This window comes from Suncus etruscus, chromosome 12, assembly GCF_024139225.1.
Source record: "Suncus etruscus isolate mSunEtr1 chromosome 12, mSunEtr1.pri.cur, whole genome shotgun sequence".
Classification (NCBI taxonomy): domain Eukaryota; kingdom Metazoa; phylum Chordata; class Mammalia; order Eulipotyphla; family Soricidae; genus Suncus; species Suncus etruscus.
This window is the reverse complement of record NC_064859.1, coordinates 32562078-32586924: the sequence shown is the minus strand read 5'-3', so window position 1 is coordinate 32586924 and position 24847 is coordinate 32562078. Positions and strand designations below refer to the sequence as shown.

General features: G+C 37.5%; 1 protein-coding gene across 1 annotated transcript; it reads right to left on the bottom strand.

Moving 5' to 3' along the window:
• Window positions 1-16731: 16731 nt before the first annotated feature.
• TMEM17 (transmembrane protein 17) lies at window positions 16732-24227 on the bottom strand. The gene is made up of 4 exons (XM_049784754.1): window positions 24087-24227; window positions 19634-19737; window positions 19302-19415; window positions 16732-17592 (listed from the first exon to the last, which is right to left on the bottom strand). Exons 1-4 carry the CDS (start codon window positions 24184-24186, stop codon window positions 17317-17319), a joined length of 594 nt encoding a protein of 197 aa, XP_049640711.1. The 5' UTR covers window positions 24187-24227; the 3' UTR covers window positions 16732-17316.
• Between the last annotated feature and the right edge of the window lie 620 nt (window positions 24228-24847).

The following is a 24847-nucleotide window of genomic DNA, read 5'->3' as shown; positions in this document are numbered from 1 at the left end:
ATGCAGGAGGTCATTGGTTCGAATCCTCGAGTCCCATATGGTCCCCTGTGCCTGTCACGAGCAGTTTCTGAGCCTGGAGCCAGGAATAACCCCTGACACTGCCAGGTGTGACCCAAAAACCACACACACACAAAATGTTATTTGGTATTCTTATTGGATTTCATTCAATCTGTACAATGCTTTGGGAAGCATTGTCATTTTGACTGTTAATCCTCCTAAATATCATCTGTTTGTTTTTGTTTCTATAACCTTGCCAATAGAGAGCCCTATTATTAAAGACACCTTTGAGATCAAGATCCTCACATCTTCTTCCTATTTTATCCTCAATGTATTTTATAGAATTGATCCATTTTTAATTAAATTTTCTGTATAGTGTGAAATACGGACCCAGTTTAATTTTTCTGCTGTGATTATCCAGTTTTCTAACAACTTCTTTGTTTGTTTGTGGGCCACATCCAGTGGTACTCAGAGTTTATAACTGGCACTCTATTCAAAAACTACTTCTGGCAGGCTTGGGGGATTATATGGGGTGCTGTGATCAAATTTTGGTTGACTGTGTGCAAGATAAAAGCCCTACTCACTGTGCTATTGCTCAGACCCCCCAAAACTCTTTATGCAAATATAATTTTTCACTTTTCTCCCCATTTAAAAATACTATTTTTATACAAATGCTCGTATTTATCTATCTTTCCATAACCTATGTGTCAAACTCACAAACTTAAATTTTCTTATGTAATTTAACATATTCACTGGTCCTAAGAATTAGGAAGTGGACACCTTTGGAAACCATTTTTCTGCCCACCAAAATAAATTCTCGCCTTTCTATACATCCTTTTACCCCAATGCCCTGAGATGAGTGAATGGGTGGACTTAGTTCTTTTAATGAATAAGGGAGGTCATGTGTAAGTCAGAAAACAAAGTAGAAAAATAAAACTAGCATAGATCTTTTGGGATTATTCCAAGTTTACTTTAAAACAGAGAAACATAGTTAAGAGGAAGGTCATAAAAAATCAGAAGACTTGTCACCCTTTGGTCTGTCCAAAAGCCAAGATTGCGATCTACAGATGACTAACTGCTAGAACCATGACCGGACTTCATGTATCCTGGGACCAATAAAAAAGCCCTAGTCTAGAGTTTGAGCTATTGCCTGCACAACAACCATGATCTCCAGTTCCAAAGGTCTGTCTGAGACAATTGCAACGGAATGGGTCTTCTGGAAACATCCTAGGATCAACGCAAAGACCAAGACCACCAACCACAGAAGACGGATTAAAATGACACTGAGGGAGCAGAACTTCTAGAACCACAAAGAAAGACTTCATCATAAGTTCCACCCCTTGACTTGTGTAGATACCAAGATCTTTAGATACAGAGGTCTGACTTTATCACCCAGGATGGAGCAGAAGTCTTCCAAACAGCACGAAAGCACCAAGGGGAGAGTAAATGAACCTGTACGGAGTCTGTAGTTAATCCCATGACAATATACCCCAAGGGTGGAGAAACCCAGTTTCTCTTAGGCCAAGGGAATTCCTTTTCGAATGACCCCAATATTTACTGTGCCTGTGCAGGAGGGGGAAAAAAGCACAAAATAATTTTTCTCCTTTTTTGATTTATCTATCTAGTTTTTGTCGATTTCATTGTTTTGATGTGGTTATTGAAGTTGTTGTCTCCATTTATATTTATTTGTTTCTTCTTTTCTTCCTTTATGTGCTCTGCCATGTTTTTATCTCAAGATCATGGTTTTTATGTGGTGCTTACCTTTATTGTTGGAGTGCTCACTGGATATTTTATTTGACACTTCTTTTTGTACTGTTGGGGTGATTCGCCTTTTTCCCCTTCGTCTCTCAAACCGATGATGAGAGCCTCTAGAAGGACTCCACCCATTTTTGGCATATTTAATTTTTACCCCAGCTTATTACTTTTCTCTTCTTCAAACAAAACCAAGTAACTTTATCTATCTAGTCCCACCTCCCAGTTACAGGAGGAAATAAGGGAGCTACCAAGACCAAACAGATGTAAGACTACTAAGTAGCAAGTTAGGCACAGAGAAGACCATGTATTCTTGCAGCGGGGGGGGGGGGGGGGGGGGCGGGGGGTGAGGGAGGAAGATATGGGAGGTAGGATGGGAATGGAGGTGTAGGGAGAACAATTCAGTGATGGGAATCCCACTGATATTAAGTTAACATGTACCTAAAATATTATTGTCAACAATATGTAAGCCACTATGATCAAAATAAAAATTATATTATTAAATAAAAAAAAGAGGAAGGTCATGGTATTCAGTTCATTTCAAGCTTATAACTTTTGGAGGAGGGCACTCCTGACAGTGCTTAGGATTTACTCCTGGCTCTGTGCTTAGATATCACTTCTGGCAGAGTCTGGGGAACCATATACACTATTGGGTATTGAGTGCTATAGGCTGTACTATCTCTCCAGCCCCAAAGGTTAAAACTTTAATTGTGATGCATATTCAAAAGGATTAGTGTAGAGAAAATATTTCTTTGCATGACTAGCTGTCCTTTGAGTCTTTTGGTGAGGGTCACATCTGGTGCTCAGAGGACCGTGCAGAGCAATGATCAAACTGAGGTTAGCTACATGCAAGGCAGGTGCCTTATCCCCTGTACTCTCTGACTCTGCACTAGAGCCCATACTCATGTAAACTTAATCTGGCCATGCCATTTTCTTACATGTGATTCTCTAGCTTTGTTTGCCGAGTGATTTTGAAAGTGATAAGATGATAGTTTTAATAGTTACTAAAGAAATGTTATGACCTAATGCAAAGCTATTTGTTATTATTTTGTTTTTGGGAGGGGCCACATTGGGCATGCTCAGGGCTTACTCCTGATTTCTACTCAGGGATCACTGGCTAAACCCCACAAAGTTACCTCTATGACCCAGTGGAAACTGATGGTTACTACTTGAGATAGAAGGAATGGGTAAAGAGGTCTTTTTTTCAATATGTTCTGAGAGGTGCTAAGCTATACACCTGACATTTCATGTTATAAACCAATTAAAATCAGCAAAAATGGATGGAAATGAAAAACAAAAGAAAAACACTGATATAATAGCTAAGCCAAGAATTACATCTGGAAACAACGAAGTTTCCATAGACATCTTCACCAAGAGACTAGAGGTTGGCAACAAAACTCACACACACCCAAGACTTGGAATGGGTAGAGAAGTATCTTGGAGAGGTCCAGCTCCTCTAATAGCAATTTCTATAAAACCCTCCTGGGGCAGGTCTGCCCCAGGGTGAGGGACTAAGGTCTTGTTCCAGCTGTGTCAAGCAGTTAAACTGAAAAGGGAAAGGAATGTTTTCATTGGAGTCCCAGCACAGTTTCCACATATTTTTCATTTGCATGACTGCCCTTGGCCTTGAATGGAGCAGAAGGTGGAGTTTTCTCTATTGAAGTTATGAAAATCTTTCTTTTGGCATGTGTATGTGCTGATCTGTGCTTGATATTGCTCTTGGTATTAGCTGCAGCTGTGGTTGCTATGAGTAAACTCTATCTTTGGTGATGATCGTGTTGACTCTTGATTGCCTCGACCCTCCCATGTGGAGGGAAGAAATATTTGTTAGGGACTTGATTATTCCTGTACTTTTATGGTGCCCTTTTCACTGCACAATCCATGCACTGACTTGGGCTTGTTTGCAAAAGGATGAGAATTTTGGCTTGTTTCAGTAAAGGCAATAGTGAGTAAAGGCAGCATTTAATGGAGGGCTGTTTTTATAACCTAGGGACTGAAGTCTTCAAATGAACTTTGGCAAGCTGTAGGTCTTATTAAGATTTTGTATGATATGGTGCCACACCAAAGTGCATACCTGCCTCATATTTAACTCTATTAAAAAACTTAAAGAACAAAGCAAAAACGGAATAAAATCTCTATCAAAATGTTAGAAGGGCTTTATATCTGTAAACTTCGGGGATTTTTTTTGTTTCCTCTAGACTAATTTCAGAAAATGCCTGATTTTGGGGGGCTTGCAAGGTCATATATGGTGCTAGTGATCCAACCTCAATTGGCCACATGCAAAGCAAGTGCCCTACCTGCTGTACTATTGCTCTGGCCCACTGATATATTTTCATATCACATAAGAGGAATATAGAGTTTAAAGGCAATCTTAATTATATATCAGTAGGATTCAGAAAATCTAAGTTTGTAGAAAAATTATTTTATTTTATTGTTTTAAATTAAATAACCAAATCCATGGGCTGGCAAGGTACTTGTCAACTTGGGTTCAGTCCCTAGTAACCCAACAGGAGTGATCCTGGAGTATAAAGCCAAGAGTAAACTCTGAGAACTGCTAGATGTGGCCAAAAATAATAATTATAATTTTAAAAGAAGAAAAAGAATGGGACCGGAGAGATAGCATGGAGGTAAGGCATTTGCCTTGCATGCAGAGGGTCAGTGGTTCGAATCCTGGCATCCCATATAGTCCCCTGAGCCTGCCAGGAGCGATTTCTGAGCGTAGAGCCAGGAGTAACCCCTGAGCGCTGCTGGGTGTGACCCCCCCAAAAAAAGAATAAGGTCCTTGACAAAAAAGCACATGGGCACCCTAACTGGCAGACTGATCACTATTTCAACTACTCTCCCACAGAATCCTTCTCTGATCCACCCCATGAGTGATTCGTTATTCACTCCTTTGTCTTTTTATGTGTGAGGTCTGTTTAGACTTCATTCATTTCATTTGCAGGATTTTTTACTTTATAATATGTAGTTTCGCGTTTTCTTCTAAGGAAGGGAGAGGGTAGGCCAAGCTGCTTTGGACTTCCTGGATCCAACATGTGTTTATATGCAAGTCCCTTCAGCTCTATAAAATGGGACAGAATTTACCCCACAAAGCTCTTTTTTATTATTGCTCTCACATATCCTGCCTGAGATTGGAGGTAGTAGTAGTAGACTGTGATTTGAATACAGGAGTATAATCTTATTGAGAATCTATGGGCTTGAGGTGTAATAGACATTACTTATTTGAAGCACTGAACTGTAGAAAAAGCTTTGAGTAAGACAACTTCTACTTGATTTTTTCCACTTTGCCAATTAAAAATTATGTGATTTGGGGCCAGAGCAATAGCACAGTGAGTAGGGCATGTGCACATGGCCAACTTGGGTTCAATCTCCAGCAGCTCCTGAGGTTGCTAGAAGTGATTTCTGAGTGCAAAGCTAGGAGTAATGCCTGTGTGCTGACAGTTGTGGCCCCAAAACAAAAAAAAATGATTTTACATAATTTGTTAGATAACTTTGATACTCATTTTCTCCTGCTCACAACAGAAATGATATTATAATACAATGATTATATTAATATTTAACTGATCATAACATCTTGGGAAGAAAAATAGCATAAATAACAATATGTGAAAATTACTTTAGCCTTTTACCAGAACCTTTTCAGAAAATGACAGTTTTTGAAATTAATCTACCATTTTTTTCTTTTTTGAAAATAAAATCTTTATTTAAGCACCATGATTACAAGTATGATAGTAGTTGGGTTTAAGTCATAAACAGAACAACCCCCTTCACCAGCACAACATACCCACTATCAATGCCACCCCCTCCTTCCCAACCCATTCCTGTATTCAAGACAGGCGTTCTACTTCTCTCACTCATCAAGATTGTCATGATAGTTGTTAGTGTAGTTATTTCCCTAACTGCACTCACCATTCTTTGTGGTGAGTTTCATATTGTGAGCCGGTCCTTCTGGCCCTCATCTCTGTTGTCTCTGGGCATTATTACAATAATGTCCTTAATAGTCTACCATTTTCTTACTTATATATAAAAAGAGATGGTTGGGCCGAAGCAATAGCACAGCGGTAGGGTATTTGCCTTGCATAGGGCTGATCTGGGTTTGATCCTTGGCATCCCATATGGTCCCCTGAAACTGCCAGGAGCGATTTCTAAGCACAGAACTAGAAGTAACCCCTAAGTGCCATTGGGTGTAGCTCCCCAAACAAAACAAAACAAAACTAAACTAAACTAAATTAAACTAAAGAGCTGGAGAGATAGTTCAAATGGGCTGGAGTAAAAGCTTTGCATGTAGGAGGACTGGACTCAATCATTACTATGGCATGGTCCTCTCAGCACCACAGGGAGTAACCCCTTTGATCTGCTGAGTGTGGTCCCCAAATTTAAAAGTTTTTAAAAATCAAAAAAAATTAAAGACTCAAATAAGCATCTGGAGTCACCTCAGATTACCTGGGAACCACTCTCAGCAATACTCAGCCTGTCAGTCCCTTTGGTGCCAGGGGTCAAACTAGGTTTGGGTTTGGGGTTCATGCAATGCATGTACATTGAGTCTGGGCTCATGTATTACATGTACTTCTAACTATTATGCTCTCTCCCAACCCCTCAAAATGCCCCTCTTTTCAGCTGCTAACTTTGATCAACTTGAAATGACTAAGGTTAATGGCTTTGAGTCAGAGCAAATCTAGCCAGAAGTGAAAAAAATACACATTTTTATTTTCCTTAGCCATTCCTCACATATCATTTGAGTTTTGACAATACATTACTCATTTTTTTTCTCTCTTTCTCTCTCTCTAGATTTTTGAGCCACACCCAGCTGTGTTCAGGACTTATTCCTGGCTCTGCATCCAGGGATCCCTCCTGCTGGCTTGTCTTCTCTCTTTTTAATTACTTTTTCTGACTCCTAGAGGTCTGGGATTGGGAGAGGATGAAAGGCTAAGAAATAGCATCATTATTTCTGCTTGGACTCTTGATTTGTTTCAGGGAGGGGTGTGTGTCCAAATTAAGGCTTAAGGGTCCTAGAAGGCTGCTCCCAGAGATGTTTAGCCTGGCTATGCAGGCCTGACAGTTTCCCCAGCAAAGCTTGGTGCCACCAAGGCCAAATCTAGAAATTCTAGAAGTCCATGTATCTCAGGGTTTCCACAAGCAGAGCACATGCTGCAGCTTGCACTATCTCCTTGGCTTTCTGCTTTGACTTTCAGGCAACACAGGTCTACATCAACCCAAGTTTACTTCCATAGCCTGTGTTTGGAAATAGAGTAACGCAGAGAAGAGTGTGGAGCTATCTTGCTGTAAGACTCTTACCCTAAGCCTGAGTGTTGTTAATATATCAAGTGAGTATTGTTAATACATCAATTACATAAATCAACTAATATATCAACTAAATGCTTTTTTTGAGTTTAGCAAATTTGAAAGTTTACTCCTAAAATAAGAATGATTAGTGGCTTTTATGCTGTTTTAAATATTAGACCTAAGTCTAATATTTAGATATGAGTAAATGTAGTATTCCCACTTCTAAGGAATTGACCTATTGCAGATATTACTAAATATCAAGAACAGTACTGGACCTGGTTTGTTTGTTCATTCATTCATTCATTCATTCATTTATGCATTCCTCTGTCACACAGTCAACATTAAGTGCCTTAGACTTCCAATTCACTGGGAACAGTGACTTGCAATTTGGATACTATGACAATAAGGTTGAAAGACAGTGCAACTTTCCTACTTTCACACCCTTCTCTAATGATTTTTTTTTTCATGGTTTCACTCACCTTTTTTAGGGGGACACAACCAGCAGTGGTCAGGGATTACTCCTGTCTGTGTTCAGGTGTCATTTCTGGCAGTGCTGGGGGACCATAAGGAATGCTGGGACCCATTCAGGGTTTGCTGCATACAAGGCCTTACCCACTGTGCTATTGCTCCAGCCCCTCACTTGCCCTATTTGGTTAAACTTGGACCACCTGATTGATACTTCTGTCACTCTTGGTAACATCTGCAAATCTGTACATTTGTTTTGCATTTGCATCACGATTTCTAACTAGATCAACTTCACAATCTATCTTTTGTCCCAGAATACCCAGATAGCTATAGAAAATGATTACCTCTATACTTCCTTCTCCTCCTCTCCCCTCCTTTTTTCACTCCTCTGACCGTCACCATTTAACATTTTTGCCCTGTTATAATCACTGTCTGTGCCCTTCCCCACAGTTTAGCCTGGAATAGCACACACACTGCTTGCAATTCTCTTCTATATACCCTGAAATGCCTCATGGAATAGTGTGAATTCAGAGATTCAATTTCTGGATAGATACATCTCTAATGGAGAAAGTTATCATTTTCACAGATAGGTGAAAGGAATGTTAATTTATTTAACCTAATGATTATCTAGCCTCTTCAATAATCATGAATTTGGCTTCTTTTATAAAATTATTGTTCAGCTAATATGGTTACAATAATATATGCAATAATGGTGAATAAAATTACTGCCCTCTCCACCACCACCTTAGCTAGTACCAAGACTTTCTGCAAATGCTCTGACGTCATTTCTAGTCATTTTTTCCTTCCTTCCCTTTCTGGTAAGGTCCAAGGGGTTATTTTCACTAGATACAGTTCATTCTCTTGGTTTGTTTCTTTATATATTACATAAGTGAGCTCATTGAGTATTTATCTTTCTCCCTCTAACCTACTTTTCTTTTCTTTTTTTTAAGTTTATGGGCCATGCCTGGTGGTACACCTGGTTCTATACTCAGGAATTATCACTGGCAAGCTTGGGGAACCAAACATATAGGGTGCCTGAGATTGAACCTGCGTTGGCTGTATACAAGGAAAATGGCCTATCTACTGTGCTATCACTCCAGTCTCAATTTTTTTTTCTTAACATGATCCCCTCTAACTCTGTCCAAGTTGCAACAAAAGGAAAATTTCATCTTAAAAGTGAGTAGTAGTCCATAGTGTATAAATACAAATTCTTTATTCACTCATCTGTCATTGGACATCTGAGTTGTTTCTATGTCTTGGTTACTATAAATAGCACAGCAATGAGCATCATTATGTAAATATATTTTTGAATTAATCTTTTTGTGTTCTTAGGATAAATGCCAAGGATTGAAATTTCTTATTTATACAGGAGTTCTATTTTTAACTTTTTGAAAAGTTTTCATACTGTTTTCCATAATGGCCACAGCAGACATTTCTACTAACAGTGAATGAGGGTTCCTTTTTCTCCATATCCTGCCAACAATGAATGTTTCCAGTTTTTTAAAATATAAGCCATTACATTGCTATGTTGATATCTCATCCTTACACTCATTTGCATTAACCAGATAATGAGAGAAGATGAACACTTCATTACATTTGACTTTGAAAATCTAGGAACTGAGCTTCCATTTCACCCAGAAACTCTACATCTTGGAAGAAACCCAAAGGACCCAAAATTAAAATGAAGAAAAGACATTTGCACCCCTATTTTCCTTGTGGAAACAACCCAAGTGTCCAAGAATAGATGACTGAATAAAGAAACTATGGTATATATACACAGTAGAGTTTTAGTTGACCATAAGGAAAAATAAAGTCATGAAATCTGCTACTACATGGAGGAACCTAGAGGGAGAAAGACTGTCAAATAATCTCTATGAAGGTTATAAAGAAACATAATAATGGAATGATGAATACCCAAAGATAACAGAAACAAAAGCCATGAGAACTGGTATTCAGTAGGAAACATGCCACTTGAGGATTGAGAAATAGAACAGGGAGGGGAATAACATCAATGATAGAGGAAAGTCTTCAACCAGGAGGAAATGGTGCTAAAAGATGATAAAGTATAATAAATGAAGCCCTATCAGCAATAGTATTGTAAACTACAGTGCAAAAATGTATTAAAAGAAAAAAGAGACTCTCTTCAAGAGCAGTCTAGTAAGTGGAAGGCAAATAGGGGTGAAGGGCATTGGTGAAGGAAGTGAATACTGGTGAAGAGATTGCTGTTGAAGCATTATCTGAAATCCATTCATGATTAACTTTGTAATTTTAAAATGATTGAATGAAGAAAAAATTTAAATAAATCAATAAAAGTGTATTTGTGATTTTAAAAAATGACTTTAAAAAAAGATTTCCTACAGGAAAATATGACTTTTGTATTTTATACTAAAAATGAATAAATTTATATCCTGATTCACACTTTAGTGTTTTAGTTTGTTTAGTTGATACAGGAACAAAAATGAAGTTCTGAAGAGTTAGGGCCAAACTGTTCTAAACACAGAGATATTGCCCAATAATTAGCTAGCCTTTTGAGACAAAATATCTATCTTATCTTTGTAACAATTCCTTTGTCTTATTCATATTCATGTTCTTGTATGTGAGGCCAAACCGGGGCCTCACATATGCAAAGCTGGCATTCTACCACTAAACTATATTCTTGTCCCCATGACAAACTCCAAAGACTGTCACACCTTCAAAATGTCAGCAGGAAAATTTCTACAACTGGTGAGATACTGCTTGACAAGGAAATACTTAAATGTTAGAGAAAAGCAATTTTATTTCTCCAAGACAAAGGAAACATTTTTAAAAGTCCCAATGGGAAAGAGCCAGAAGCTTCCACTGAGGCAGGGAGGTGAGCTTCTCAAAAGAGCAAAGCAGCAATAGGAGTTTGTGAATGTCTCAGAGTGGGTCAGGTGGTGATCCAGGGCCTGGTTTGGTGCCTTGCCCTAAAGAAGAAAAGTTGTGCTGGAGGGAGCAAAAAACATTCATGACTGACAATATCAAAAGAACAAAGAATCCTTTGTTCAATTTCCACTCTGCGTGGATGGTAAAGAAATGGTCTGGGATGGGGAAGGCTTTTTGTTCGCCTTTTGCACAGCTAACAGAGTCATGAGTGGCTAAAGTTCACCCACCTGCAAAAACACCCCCAGCACTGAGTCTCAGCCAATGACAAAGAACAACAAAATATGTGAACTGCCATAACATTGAAACTGCAATAGCACTAACAAATTTTTAGTTTCAAGATTGTGCCTACCTCAAAGAGGGGGAAATTCAGCTGTGACAACACTCTTGTGGCAATATCCAGATGGATCTATCTTAACTTGTTAACAAGTATTCTCTCACAGTAGCCAATTTCTTCTGAAGCTTTGCTTCCCAAGTAACCTGGGTAATTAGAATTTATCTCCCAAATGGACCTGACACTTCAAGAAGGGTAGGCAAGCCTTATGCTTGTGCCTAAAGACAGACCAGAAAGAGCTCCTATTATACATAATAAGTATCTGTCAGTTGGACATAATTAAAATCCATGCTTAGTCAAGATACAAGGTCCAATTTTTAGATCTGTAAAACAACAAAGTGAATTGAAAGTCTTCAAAGGAATTATATTGCCTAGAAATGTTGGAATATAAACTAATAAGAACATATTTACTATTTGCGAATATTTACTGTGCTCTTATTTAACTCTTGTAAAAGTCTCAAAAGTACCCAATGTATTAATAGGGAAATGAAAGATTAGACCACTTAAATGACTTGATCAAGCTGTTCAATGGAACAAGGATTTGAGCATAAATCTGCCTCCAAAGCCCATTCTTTTATCCACTGTGTTACTCTGATTTCTTGGAACCAAATCCATTCATTCTGTTCTCCAAATATTTATTGAATTCTTATGATTCTTTAGGCATGGAAATATAAGGGTGAGTTAGACAGTCATGAAAAGCTCATAGGAGTGTAATGTAATGAAATATACATCATTATTTTTAAATGTGGCCATAAAATATGTTCATCAAAGATAGAGTTTATGTTCCCAGGAAATAAAAAAGGGACAGTGGGATGTTTCCATTGGGGATATGACTATGGAGTTAAGCATTGAAAAGCAAGCAAATTTTCTTTAAAAACAAACAAACAACAAAACACACACATATGTGCGCGCAAACTTTGTTAAGTTTTGGGCCTTCTCCGGCTGTGGTCAGAGGCTTACCTGGTCCTATGTTCAGAGATCACTTTTAGGAGGGCTCTGGAGATTATGATATGAACCCAGGTCAGTTGTGTGTAAGATTAGAACCACTTACTATCTTTCTAGTTTCAGCACATAGCTAATGTTGTTTCTGGTCAAGAGTATGGAGAGAGATCTGTAGGCAAAATTAAGAACGGAACACTACAACAGCATAAAAAATAATAGTGAAGATCTGCTCACAATACCAATACTTATACTTGTTCTCTCCTAAGACCAAGCCAGAAAAAATTTTCCTTGATAAATAGCACAGAAAGTATTCCTTCAAAATATACTATTGAACTGACTTTTTTAGAAAGTGTACACTAGAGTATGTGTGTAAATGCATTTGTATCTACCATTTCAATATTTTATGAAAATCTTTGATGTGTGCTCTATTATCAAATCAGCTCTCATTTTACTATCCTTTCAAATATTATTATAATTTTTAAAATTTATGTGTATAGCAGAAAGGTCAAATTCTCCATAATAGATTGCATAAAAGACTGACCTGACCGTCTTTAATAGTTCTAGCTCATCTCAAAGTCTTTAGATGCTGTATATTTTAATCACATCAAACTACTTTTGTTTTTTACCTTTATATTTTCAAACATCTATATACCTCTGCCCACATGTTCTGTCATCTAAAAGATCACTCTGCCTCCAAGAGTGATCACTTTCATAATATTTTGTCTCTATTACACTATTACAAAACATTATGATTAAATTAAATTTGGCTTCTCTGCTTGACCTTGGTTGGAAGGTTATAAGGATGCAAACCTTGTATTTCTGACCTAGAGTTTCAAAACATTGCAGATGGCGTAATGTCAGTGATAACTACATTTATTTTGCAGGACAAATATAAAAGCATAAGGAAGATCTAAAGCATAAAACTACGTTATAGCTCTACTTTGTAAACTACCTAACATACAAGTTAACCATACTAGTCCCCTTCCTTGACAACAGTTTTTTGATCATAGGGAGCTCTAATTTCTAGAATAGCAAACATTTTTATTCTTAGTAGCTCTCATCTTTTTTAGAAAAGCTATAAAAACAGTCTTAAATTTCCACCCACTCTAGTGATCATTTTAGTACTTCTAGGTACTAATTAAGCAAGCAATTATTAAAAGAATTATGAAACATATACATAACTTAAACACCTAACATTTTTCTTTTGAATCATATCCATTACCTTTCAATTAGTTTATAAATAACTCAAGATCAAGAGTTAAAAATCTTTTAAAGTGAATCAATAATACCACGTTTTGATCAGCTAAATATAGTGCTATTAGTTTTGAAAAATGGAAAGGCAAGGACATTCTTTATTTCCTCCCTGAATTTCTAGAAAGAAGGTAGTCAGAAGGACATTGTAAATTATAATGGTTTCAAAAACATTAAAATAAAAAATAATGATAAAAAAGATAGCCAGGTGTTAAATGCTTAGATCTGTAGAATAAAGGACAAATAGCTGTGATGTATACTGTGATTGTATATAGTAATTTGGGCTAAAAAGTCCTTTCTAGACAAGGCTGTTCATCTATAAAACTTATTTAGACTGCATATTTATTTTTAATATAATTTTTATTTTGATCATAGTGGCTTACATATTATTGACAATAATATTTTAGATACATAATTACATAAAATCAGGGGGGTTCCCATCACCGATTTGTCCTCCCTACACCTCCGTTCCCATCCTACCTCCCATATCCTCCTCCCTCACTCCCGGGACTGCTAGAATATGTGGTCCCCTCTGTACCTAGCTTACTACTTAGCGGTCTTACACCTGTTCGGTCTTGGTACCTCACTTATTCCCCCCTCTAACTGGGAGGCAGGACTAGATAGTTCAAGTTATGCTGTTTTGTTTGAAGAAGAGAAAAGTAATAAAGTGGGGGAAAAAAATCAAATACACTGAAAATGGGCGGAATCCTTCTAGAGGCTCTCATCATCGGTTTGAGAGATGAAGGGGAAAAAGAAGGTGAAACACCCCTACAGTACAAAAAGAAGTGTCAAATAAAATATCCAGTGAGCACTCCAACAATAAAGATAAGCACCACAAAAAAGCCATGGTCTGGAGATAAAAAAACATGGCAGAGCACATAAAGAAGAAAAAATAAATATAAATGGAGACAACAACTTCGATAACCACACCAAAACAAAGAAATTGACAAAAAAGTAGATAGGTAAATAAAAAATAAATAAATAAAATAAATAAATGTTTTGTGCTTTTTGCCTTTTTTCCCCCCTCCTGCACAGGCACAGTAAATATTGGGGTCATTCAAAAAGGAATTCTCTTGGAGTATATTGTCATGGGATTAACTATAGACTCCCGTTCAGGTTCATTTACTCTCCCCTTGGTGCTTTCGTGGTGTTTGGAAGACTTCTGCTTTATCCTGGGTGATAAAATCCTACCTCTGTATCTAGAGATCTCAGTATCTGCACAGGTCCAGGAGTGGAACTTGTGATAAAGTCTTTGTTTGTGGTACCAGAAATTCTGTTCCCTCAGTTAGACCGCATATTTCTTTTTTGTTTGTTTGTTTGTTTTGTTTTTGGGCCACACCCGGTAATGCTCAGTGGTTACTCCTGGCTATGTGCTCAGAAGTCGCTCCTGGCTTGGGGGACCATATAGGACGCTGGGGGATCAAATCATGGTCCATCCTAGGCTAGCGCTGGCAAGGCAGACACCTTACCTCTAGCGCCACCACGCTGGCCCCTAGATTGCATATTTCTAAGATAATTTTCCAAGTGTCTTTATTTTTTCATAGAATAAATGTTCCAGTTTTCATTTTTTTTTTTAAGAATTGTTCTTTCTTGGGGGCCGGGCGGTGGCGCTAAAGGTAAGGTGCCTGCCTTGCCTGCACTAGCCTTGGACGGACCGCGGTTCGATCCCCCGGTGTCCCATATGGTCCCCCAAGCCAGGAGCAACTTCTGAGCACATAGCCAGGAGTAACCCCTGAGCGTTACTGGGTGTGGCCCAAAAACCAAAAAAAAAAAAAAAAAAAAAAAAGAATTGTTCTTTCTTGACTTTGTTGCATGCTTATACTAACCTCATTTTCAGAAAGATGCAAGTGCTGTCTACAGACTGTTTTTAAACCTATTTTAAACAGATTTTTCTAGGATCTAAATATTTTAAAATTCTTTAACACTGGGGTGGGGAGTGGGGGTGAGAGTAGATTTTTAGACTGATTCTTACAATGAACTAATCTTGTTTTTTAACTTTAAAATTTTGGGTTTTGTTCTTTAAAATTAGAACTGAGAGGCCCATACAGTTTAGTGTCAACTACACTTATTAAACATAGCTTGTCTTTTGATACAAAAAATCTGAGGCAAAAAAATTAAGGTTTCACATTATAACAAATGCAGAGCGTAAATTGTTCCCTCTGCCTCATTGTTTTCTGCTTCTACACCTATTTTGTTATGCAAAAGCTTTATGTCAATTTACGTTTTGAGCCAAACCAAATTATTCCTTCAGCACATTTTAAACAATCCCTTAAAGACCTCTTTTTTCTTGGCTATGTTTCCAATCTTGGCTTATCACTATAATAATTCATGCTCCATGCTTCTGAAAAAAATTCAATATTCAAGAACAAAGTAATCCAGAGCTTTACTTCATTTCAGTCTTTTTATGTCCTAAGGCTGTCCCAACTCAATGACCCAGTTTTTATTGTGTCACATCTCACCGTTTGTTGCTGACTGCTCCCAGCTTGTCTAATCCTTTCCTGACTCTTATCAGTTTTCCCTTAATTCAAAATCTTTTATTATTATTATTCTTTGCACTTCTTTCACAGTTTTTAGACTCCCCCCCACCCCCCACCCCCGTCTCTGGGAGACTATTCCTGTGACAGTTACTCAGAAACAAAGATGAATAGGTAACTCAAGTCTAGAAGTCTCTCCTTGTCATATTTTTTATTGTATAGTTAGAAGAATTGTGGGTGCAATGGACAGAAAGTAGATATTACAACATGGTGATAGTACCAAGTCCTTTAAAATGTTTACTCCAGGGCCATAGCAATAGTATAGTGGGTAGGGGTATTTGCCTTGCATGTGGCTGACCAGTTTCGATCCCCAGAATCCTATATGGTTCCCTGAGCCCTCCAAGAGGGATTCCTGAGTGCAGAGCCAGTGGGTAACTCGAGCACAGCTGTTTGTGGCCCCAAAACAAACAAATAGAAAGTTTACTTCATGATTCAGCAAACTCACAGTCTTCCAAGAAATGACTCTCATAATGTATTAAAAGGCAAGTAAAACCTCTATGAATTCATTGCTAATAAAACATTCTATAGTGAATAATGTTTTATGAGATTATAAGGATTAATGTGCCTAAAGCAGTGCTGTTACATAGTCTCTTTAGTATGTTTGCTATTCAATACTTTTCCCCCCAATAATATGCTTTCAATACATGTCTCTTTAATACATATGCATTTTTACTTCCTGCCCTACAACTCTATAAAAATATTCCCACTGCCCAAAGGAACTGCTTAAGGCAGAAATGATTTGTTGCTTATACTTAAGTATACACATATTTGTAATTTATTATCAAGATATTTAGCATACAATCAATGCTGAACATGTGTTTTTTGGATGCTTTTTGTTGCTGTTGCTGTTTTTAGGTCACAACCGGTGGTGCTCAAGGGTCACTCCTAACTCTGTACTCAGATATCACTCCTGGCAGGTTCGGGGGACCATAGGGATGCCCAGGATCAGACCCTGGTCTGTCCTGGGTGAGCAGCATGCAATGCAAATGCCGTATCACTGCTATCACTTGGCCCCATTTTGGTAATTTTAAAAAATTCCTTAATACCAAGATAATCCTCCTGTGTTCTTAATCTCGGTGATAACAAGACTAAGGTTAGAATATACTATTAAACATGAAAATTTGGTGTCCTCATTTACAAATATGATCTAATACACAGACTATTCAAAGTATTGCCATATGATTCAAGACATGATCATACAGCTAAGTCATGGATAGCTAACAAGTTTTAAAAATCACTTTAAAAAAAGACTTTGGGGCCAGAGTGATACACAGTGGGTAGATTGTTTGTTTTGCACACAGCCGACCTGGATTAGATCCATATGGTCCTCTGAGCCTGCCAGGAATGATTTCTGAGTACAGAGCGAGGAATAATCCCTAGGTGCTTCCAGGTGTGGCCCAAGACAAACAAATATATGTATATATATTAAATTTCTAGTTACAGGTACAAACTAAAAAAGATAACAATAAAACTGGCAGTCTGTGACTGCATCACCGATTTCTATTGAGGTATCTTAAAAAATTGACATAAACATAAATAAAGATTGTTTATATCAGGTAGACAACATCTAGGTTTTAGGGCTCCTTTCACATAATATAAAAATAGTATTATTGGGGCTGGAACAGTGGGTTAGGTGTCTGCTGTATCTGCTCGGCATGATCCCTGAGCATGGAGTAATGAGGAAGCCTAGAGTACAGCAAGGTGTGGGAAAACAGAAGTCCTATCATTGTTCCAACTGTGGAATTGGAGTAACACTGTATAGATTGAAAACACTTGATTTCTTCATTTGCATGTGCTAGATCTCTTCTATTTTTAATAATTTGTCTTCTAGACTCAGTTCTACCCAGTCGTTCTTGTTCAAATCTCTTCTATACAGGATCTCATTCTTACATCTTTCCTGCTTGCAGAAAGTCTGTCAAAGTCTTGGAGGTGGAAATGAGTAGCCAACTGATTTACCATTTTTTTCAAGGTAAGAAATGCTGAAACCACTTGGAAAGTGAGGAAAATAGTGTAAATAATGTGTACTGCTCTTTCCAAAGGCAGATTTGTTAGGCCTTCATTAAAGAGCAAGAAAAGAATTAAAGGTAACTGCAGCAGAAGACTTAGAAGCCAAAAACCAGCCAATTCAGGAACCTGCAATGACACAATTAGGATGAAATCAGTAATGTTTTGTTTCCATAGATAAGGAAATACTTTTCCACTATGCTGAAGCTACATTATAGGATCTGTGAATAATTTGAGTATTAACATAGTCCTAATGCTCAAAGAATTCACAATTAGAAGAACAAATTAATTTATGCAGCAGTATTAATATATACTTAGTAAAAAAATGAACACAACACTTAAAGGTATACCCTAAGTGATACAAGAAATAAGAGTTATAAGGGTAGGTAAAAGAAATAATTCAATTCTATTCAATTGCAAGAAAGGAGAGAATCATGCCACTTATAAGAAATGGATAGATCTTCAATATACTGTGCTGTCTGAAATAAGATATACATTGTATAAGTTCACTTAAATGTGGAATCATCAAAACCAAGTCCCTGGAAACAGAGATCCTACTTACCGTGGGAGGTGGGGAACTGGTGGTGATGGTCAAAGGATAAGACCTGACAATCAGGTTCAGAAATTAATACAGGGGTTAGTTAGCACAAGGCATGTGCTGGCGCCCATTTGATTCCTAGCCTCCAGCACTGCCAAATGTAGCCCTGATAGCCCTGGCACTGCCAGGTGGCCCTGGTGATTCCATGGGACAGCATTACATATTTCATTCAACTGAGTGGCCCACTTGGCTGATAATTGCTGAGAGGGCTCCAAGAACTCCTGAGCACCACTTGGGAGGGCCCCAAACAAAACTAAGTGCCAGTCAGATGATTAATTTAGGAATGGAACTCAGAGCATAATCACTATTGCTAACCTGACTGTTTGGTATATTTAAAAGCTGCTAAAAGAATAGATAGCAACAAGGAAAAGGTCTGTATCTATCAAGTGATGGATATTAACTAAATTTTCTGTACTAATTATCTGAAATATATACATATGCCATTTTTCTGGTAGAGCTCAAATAATAAAACAATTATTGCTTAATAAAATTAGAAACCACTATTGCATCTTCAAAAATTAAAAGAAAAAGAAAAAAAACCAAAAATTAAAAAAAAAGAGAATTCTTGTTTTGGCTTGTAAGAGAAGGAAAAGGATGTGGAATTCTTCATCCTAGGGTGCTGGGGTTAGGAAACTGAGAAATCTATTTAATTTAATTTAATTTAACTGAGACAGTTAAACAGGGCTTATAGTGAAATGACTCAGAGAACATGTGTTTGGCATAGGAAATCAGTTTATAGTTTCTCCCCATTTTCTTAGTCAAGATCCAAATACACATATTTAATTTAATTTTATTTACGAGGTGCAAGCAAAAATAGATCAAAGGGCAGAAGAGATAGTAGAGGGGTTAAGGTACTTTATTTTCAAGGCTAATAAAAACAGAGGGAAATTCTTAAAATTCTTAAAAACAGGGAAATTCCCACAAATTGAGAAAATATCTATTTCCCCAATTTCATACATGATGAAAATTAAGGCTTAAAAGATTAATTTAGGGGCCAGAAAGATAGCTCAAAAGGGTGGAGTTCATTCCTTACATAGGTTTGATCCTGCATATCGCCTAGCGTTCCCCAACCTCAACATTGCCAGATGTAGCCATGATTATCTCTAGGGCTCAAAATAAATGTGTAAAGGCCTAATTGTAGGCTTTTACTTCTAGCAAAAATCACTCACAACCTTTTCCTTGCTTTTATAACCTTATTGCATTTATGTGTAGCATTGAGAAAAGAAGTGAAAGAACTTACCTTCTCTTGCAGGTTACCCATGTAGCCCAGGTATAACCGGATAGCCTCAATTAAGGTTATTAGGATGATAACTGTGACCACAATGAACTTGTAGTAATCAGGCAGGATTGAATACTAAAAGAATTTTAAAAAAAGATGTCAAATCTTCCATATAGTAAATCTACTAAATCTGATAGACAAAAATTAAGATATTTAATTCTGTTAATTTTCTATAATTGTTATTGAGACAACATAGTTAAAATAGTGTTAATACCAATGTTTTTTTTGTGTACAATGCATCTCCAGTGCTACCACAGTACAAATTTTACTGATATAAAAAAGCATGGACTGACCTTCATCTGAAGCATTGCAATACTGCTCATCCACCAAAATGGGAAAAAGTAAGCATTAAAATAAAGAGACATCTGCAATGCCAAACTGGAGACCATTTCATTATCTATAGAAGACAGAGAAAAAGATTAAACACTTAAGCCTGGTCTATGTCCTAGAAATTTTCTAATTCCTTATTACTAACAACTAAAGTATTGGTTCAGCAAAACTTCAAATTCTGGGCTCAGGAATGGTGTTCAGCATTATATCACCCCTCTCACATATGTAAGTCCCTGAGTTTGATTCTCAGCATCATCGCGAACAAAATCTCCACATTTCACAATGGTTTATGATTACTGATGGTGGAATAAAATATAATAGCATTTACTTCCTATGATGGCTACTTGGGAATATGTATTATATTTTCAATTACTGTTTCAATTTACCACTCGTTTGATAACTTTTTAAATTTTTTATGGGGGGGGGCAAGTGATAGCACTGCAGTAGGGTGTTTGCCTTGCATGCTACTGACCTGGGATGGACCCTGGTTAGATCCCCGGCACCCCATGTGGTCCCCCGAGCCTGCCAGAAGCAATTTCAGCTAGAAGTAACCTCTGAGTGCTGCCAGGTGTGGCCCCCAAAACAAACAAACACATTTGTTGTGGGGATATAACTGGCAATTAGAGTTGGGCAGAGGGAGCAGGGAATGCAGTGCCAAGGATCCATCCCAAGGCTTTGCAAAGGAAGGTGTGTGTGCTTCCATGAGACTTAGACCTAATGACTTTGCAGAACACTAGCATATATTAAATATGGAATATCAATATGGATTCTACTTGACAAGTATTAAAAATCATGACCTCTTTTATAGAGCTCTATGTATAGAACTTATAGTACAGATGACTGGGGTGGTTCCTATAACATTTAAGAAATAATAATAAAATAAATGCCAATAATTCTTCAAAAATAAATAAAATGACCTGATTCTATTTGTGTCACTCAGTGTCGGCTAGAAATAATATTTCTTTTTAAAAGTGAAAAATAATGAGCACAAAATACATAAAACTAATCTTAGACCAACTAAGCTCAGTAAAAAAAAATCTTCCAAATTAAACACACACTTTTTTCCAGCAGCATGATCTAATCCCATCAGAGCTTTATTGCTCAGTTCATTGCCACCTTTCCCATAAATCCCTGCTTGACCTTATTCTCCCATCAAAGCAAATCTTCTCCCCCTCTAACTATAGCGTGAGCAAAGAGGCATCTTCTCCCCATTTAAGGTCTGTCTGGTGTTTTCAAGAAGTTGAAATATGTCTAATATACTTGGCTTTGAAACCCAAATAATTCAGGAACTCCCTGAGTATCTCAGGAACTTGGTTGCTGAACTTGACATAAATTACTTAACCTCTTTGAGCTTCCTTTATCTGTAATCAATAACATAAAAATTATCTCACATGTAATGAACAGGCATGGGGAGAAAATGTATTATTTCACTTTGGCATATATAATAAATATTAGTCTGATTCCTTTATCTCTTATTCATCATCTCCTAAGTACAGATCATCTTCTATCCCATTAGTTAAGGCCCTCATAGAACCTAGCGTCTAGATATAAGTAGAAAGAATAACTGAACAAAAACATACTGCCATAAGGCTATTTTCAGTTATTTATGATATGTAAGTTTCATGTCAGAGGCTGATTCTGTGCTTTTCTGTAAAGGAAAGAAGTATTTGTTTTTGTTTTTGGGTCATGACTGGTGGCACTCAGGGGTTACTCCTGGCTTTTCACTCGGAAATCACTTCTGGCAGGCTCAGGGGACCATATGAAATGCCAGGGATGGCACCCCGTTAAGGCATTTGCCAAACCTGGGTCAACTGTGTGTAAAGTCTTACCTGCTGTGTTATTGCTCCAGCCCAGAAAAGTCTTAAATTAAGAATTCACTTTTAACATTTGAGACATCAGTTGCAGTCTAAATTTGACTGAATTTCAGTAATTTTAACAACAGATAGGTATTCTGAAATCAAGTGCTCTAAATATGAGTTTATGAAGACTAAAATAAAATTCTTAACTCTTTTTCTTTCTTCATAGCTGAGTATTTTTTTAATTGTCATTTAGTTACTTTAAGATATATGGTCTGATAAAATAAATGGTCTGGCACAGCAAGATTTTCATTAGCTTTCAGGATTTTTTGATTATTATGATATTTTATGGGGCTATACACAGTGGTACTCAGGAGCCACTCCCTGCAATGATGAAGACTGAACTATTATCACAGACACTCACTTACAAGGCAAGTGCCTTAACCCCTCTAACCTCTTTTCTGCTTGTACCTAGTAAGTAAATTAATTTTTTAAATCAGTTAATCCCAAGACAAATTCACTAGCCTAGGACTGTTTTTTTTTTTTTAAACAAGAGTACTATTCTAGATTAGCTATGGACAGTACAAATAAACCCAGCTCAGTTTCACAGAAAAAAAAAAAGAGAGAGAGAGAGAGAAATGATAAAATCAAGCAGAAATATTTAGAACCTTTGGAGCAAAAAATTGGTCAATTTTTTGTGAAGAATAGCATTCTAGAACTTGCATAAACATCTTGAGTTATTTCAGTGGATCAAATATTATAGTTGAAAATTAATATATAGAGAGAAATCCAAAATAAGACAAAAAGTGAGGTTTTATCTCATACCAGTAAGAATGGCACATGTCAAAAATACTAGGAACAATCTGTATTGGTGGCAATAAGGAGAAAAAGGAACTCTCATCTACTGCTGGTGGAAATGTTGTCTGGTTCAACCTCTGTATAGAGGGGTTGAACAGTATGGAGAGAATAAACTTATAATTGAGCTACCATATGATCCAGCAATCCCACTTTTGGATATCTACCCCCAGGACTTACAAACATTAATTAAAAAAAAAACCCATATGCATATCACTATTCATTGCACTTAGTACAATAGCTAAGGTATGGAATGTGTCCAACGACAGGTGAATGGATACGTATATACAATATTATGTACTATATATATATATACACACGATATATGGCTCATATATACATGGAGTACTATTCAGATACAAGGATGATGATTTGTTACAATCTGGGTCTATTTGGAAGATATCATGTTTAGTGAAATAAGCTAGAAGAAGAAAGACCTAGATCACTCTTGATCCCGGAGCCAAGGGAGAAGCACAGAAAAGAAAAGAAATAGAGGCGGGAAGGAAGATGAGAAAGGGAAGTGATAGCTAAATAAGGGTTGGGGTTTGGGTTATACTGGCGATATGGGTGGCATAGCTATACATTCAAAACACAGACTCTAACATTGAAAACATAATATCTAAGCTGAAAATACAACACTCTAATGTGCTGCCAAGGTGGCAAGCACAGAATGGGGGAGATTTTTTGGGGGGGATTGGAGGATGACAGTATGGTAGCATTGGTGATGAGTTGACATTGGTGGTAGGATTGATGTTGAAATATTAAATGTTTCAAACTCAACTATCAATAGCTTTTGTAAACCGTGGTTCTTTAAACATTTTTTAATAAAGAAGTTGATATGTAAATTAATCTTCAAAATACAAACTAGTAAATTTTGTAGAAGTAAAAGCTGAACTCTGTAAATAGAATTTAAAATACTTTAAATTCATCATTGGCAAGCTACCAGCTCTCTGTTTTTCACATTTATAAATAATTTGGTAATTTTAAGGGCAATATAAATACACTGATAATCATATGATTATGGGATTAAAGTTTTAATGAAACCCTGCTCTATCTACTCCATCACCGTTGATCATGGCTACAATGAACTGACCTCCAGTTAAAATATAAACAGTTTGATCCTTTATTTAAAAAAAGTCGCTAACCCTGGACACATTTTCATGGCTATTCAATCTCAGCTTTAGAAACAGAAACATAAAACATACCAATTTTTTGATTTTTTAAAATTTATTTCCTTAATCAAGAAAAGGCCCAAGGATATGGGACAAGCAAGTGATGAGGGTGACAAAAATTCAAATGAAACCTGACTACTTTTCTCTGCTCCTTTTTAAGAGTCTCTGAGAAGGGAAGAAGAAGGGGGGTGGTGTCTATTTTCCAATAAGAGTTACAAAGACAAAAAGTTTCTGCCTGGGTCTGGCTGACAGCATGCTGCTTTTGCATCATGGGTTGCAGGAAAGTGACTGCTTTTTGGAGAAGCTCCGACCTTCAAAGAAGGTGCTTGAAGAAGGTGGATTTCTGGTTTCTGTTTTGGAGCAAGAACCGGGCCTGCTGGCTGGGCCAGGGAGGCCCGTCCGCCCCACCCGCCCAACACAACAGCCTCCCGGCCTTAGACCGGGAAGAACCCGAGTCACAGCGCCGAGCCCGAGGCCCCGTGCCAGTCTCTCCAGGCAGCGCTCGAAAGGAGCTGAAGGCGGAACGGCCATTTTGGATCCGGGCAAAATTTCTCCAGCACAGCTACCCACTAATTTGGCTCTCCGCTACTTACCGGGACCCTCGCCATACTCCGGCCCGGTCCGGCTGGAGTCACTGAACACAGTCCGGCTGAAGTTTCCCAGCCGCTGGCGGACGGGGTCCGGTAGCTCCATATTTGGGGCTCCACACTGCACAAGCTTCGCGGCCTGCAGCCTCCACCGAGGCGCTTGGCGGTTCCCATGGCAACCGGCAGGGCGAGGCGCGTGCGTGGCTGAGCTGTGGAAGCAGCCGCTTTCTTGGCAAGGAGAAATTGGGGAGAGATTGATCCTGCAGGGATCTGCCCCATCCTTTCCAAAACAGAAGTGACCTAGCGTTGAATTCGCATATGAGGAGCCCTCACATCTTTCTAGGGCGGACAGTATTTGATGCCACTTTTTTGGGGGAAGGAAAATGCATGGCTAAGGAATGGACCTGTAGCTCTTCTTTTAGGAATCTTCATCTATCTATCTATCTATCTATCTATCTATCTATCTATCTATCTATCTATCTATCTATCTATCTATCTATCTATTATCTATCTCTCTATCATCTATCTATCTAGCTATCTATATCTTTCTATCATCTATCTATATCTATCTATCATCTATCTATATCTATCTATTATCTATCTATATATCATCATCTATCTATCTATATCTATCTATTATCTATCTATCTATATATCATCATCTATCTATCTATATCTATCTGTATCTATCTATCTATCTATCTATCTATCTATCATCTATCTATCTATCATCTATCTATCTACCTACCTATCTACCTGCCTATCTA

What these genes read in the sequence shown, in the direction of transcription:
- TMEM17 (XM_049784754.1), bottom strand. Translation starts at nt 24,186, where the DNA reads ATGGAGCTACCGGACCCCGTCCGCCAGCGGCTGGGAAACTTCAGCCGG. An exon ending in GGAGTATGGCGAGGGTCCCG is followed by an intron (nt 19,738 to 24,086) that starts GTAAGTAGCGGA and finishes TGTCTTCTATAG; the next exon opens with ATAATGAAATGGTCTCCAGT. An exon ending in TTGCAATGCTTCAGATGAAG is followed by an intron (nt 19,416 to 19,633) that starts GTCAGTCCATGC and finishes AAATTCTTTTAG; the next exon opens with TATTCAATCCTGCCTGATTA.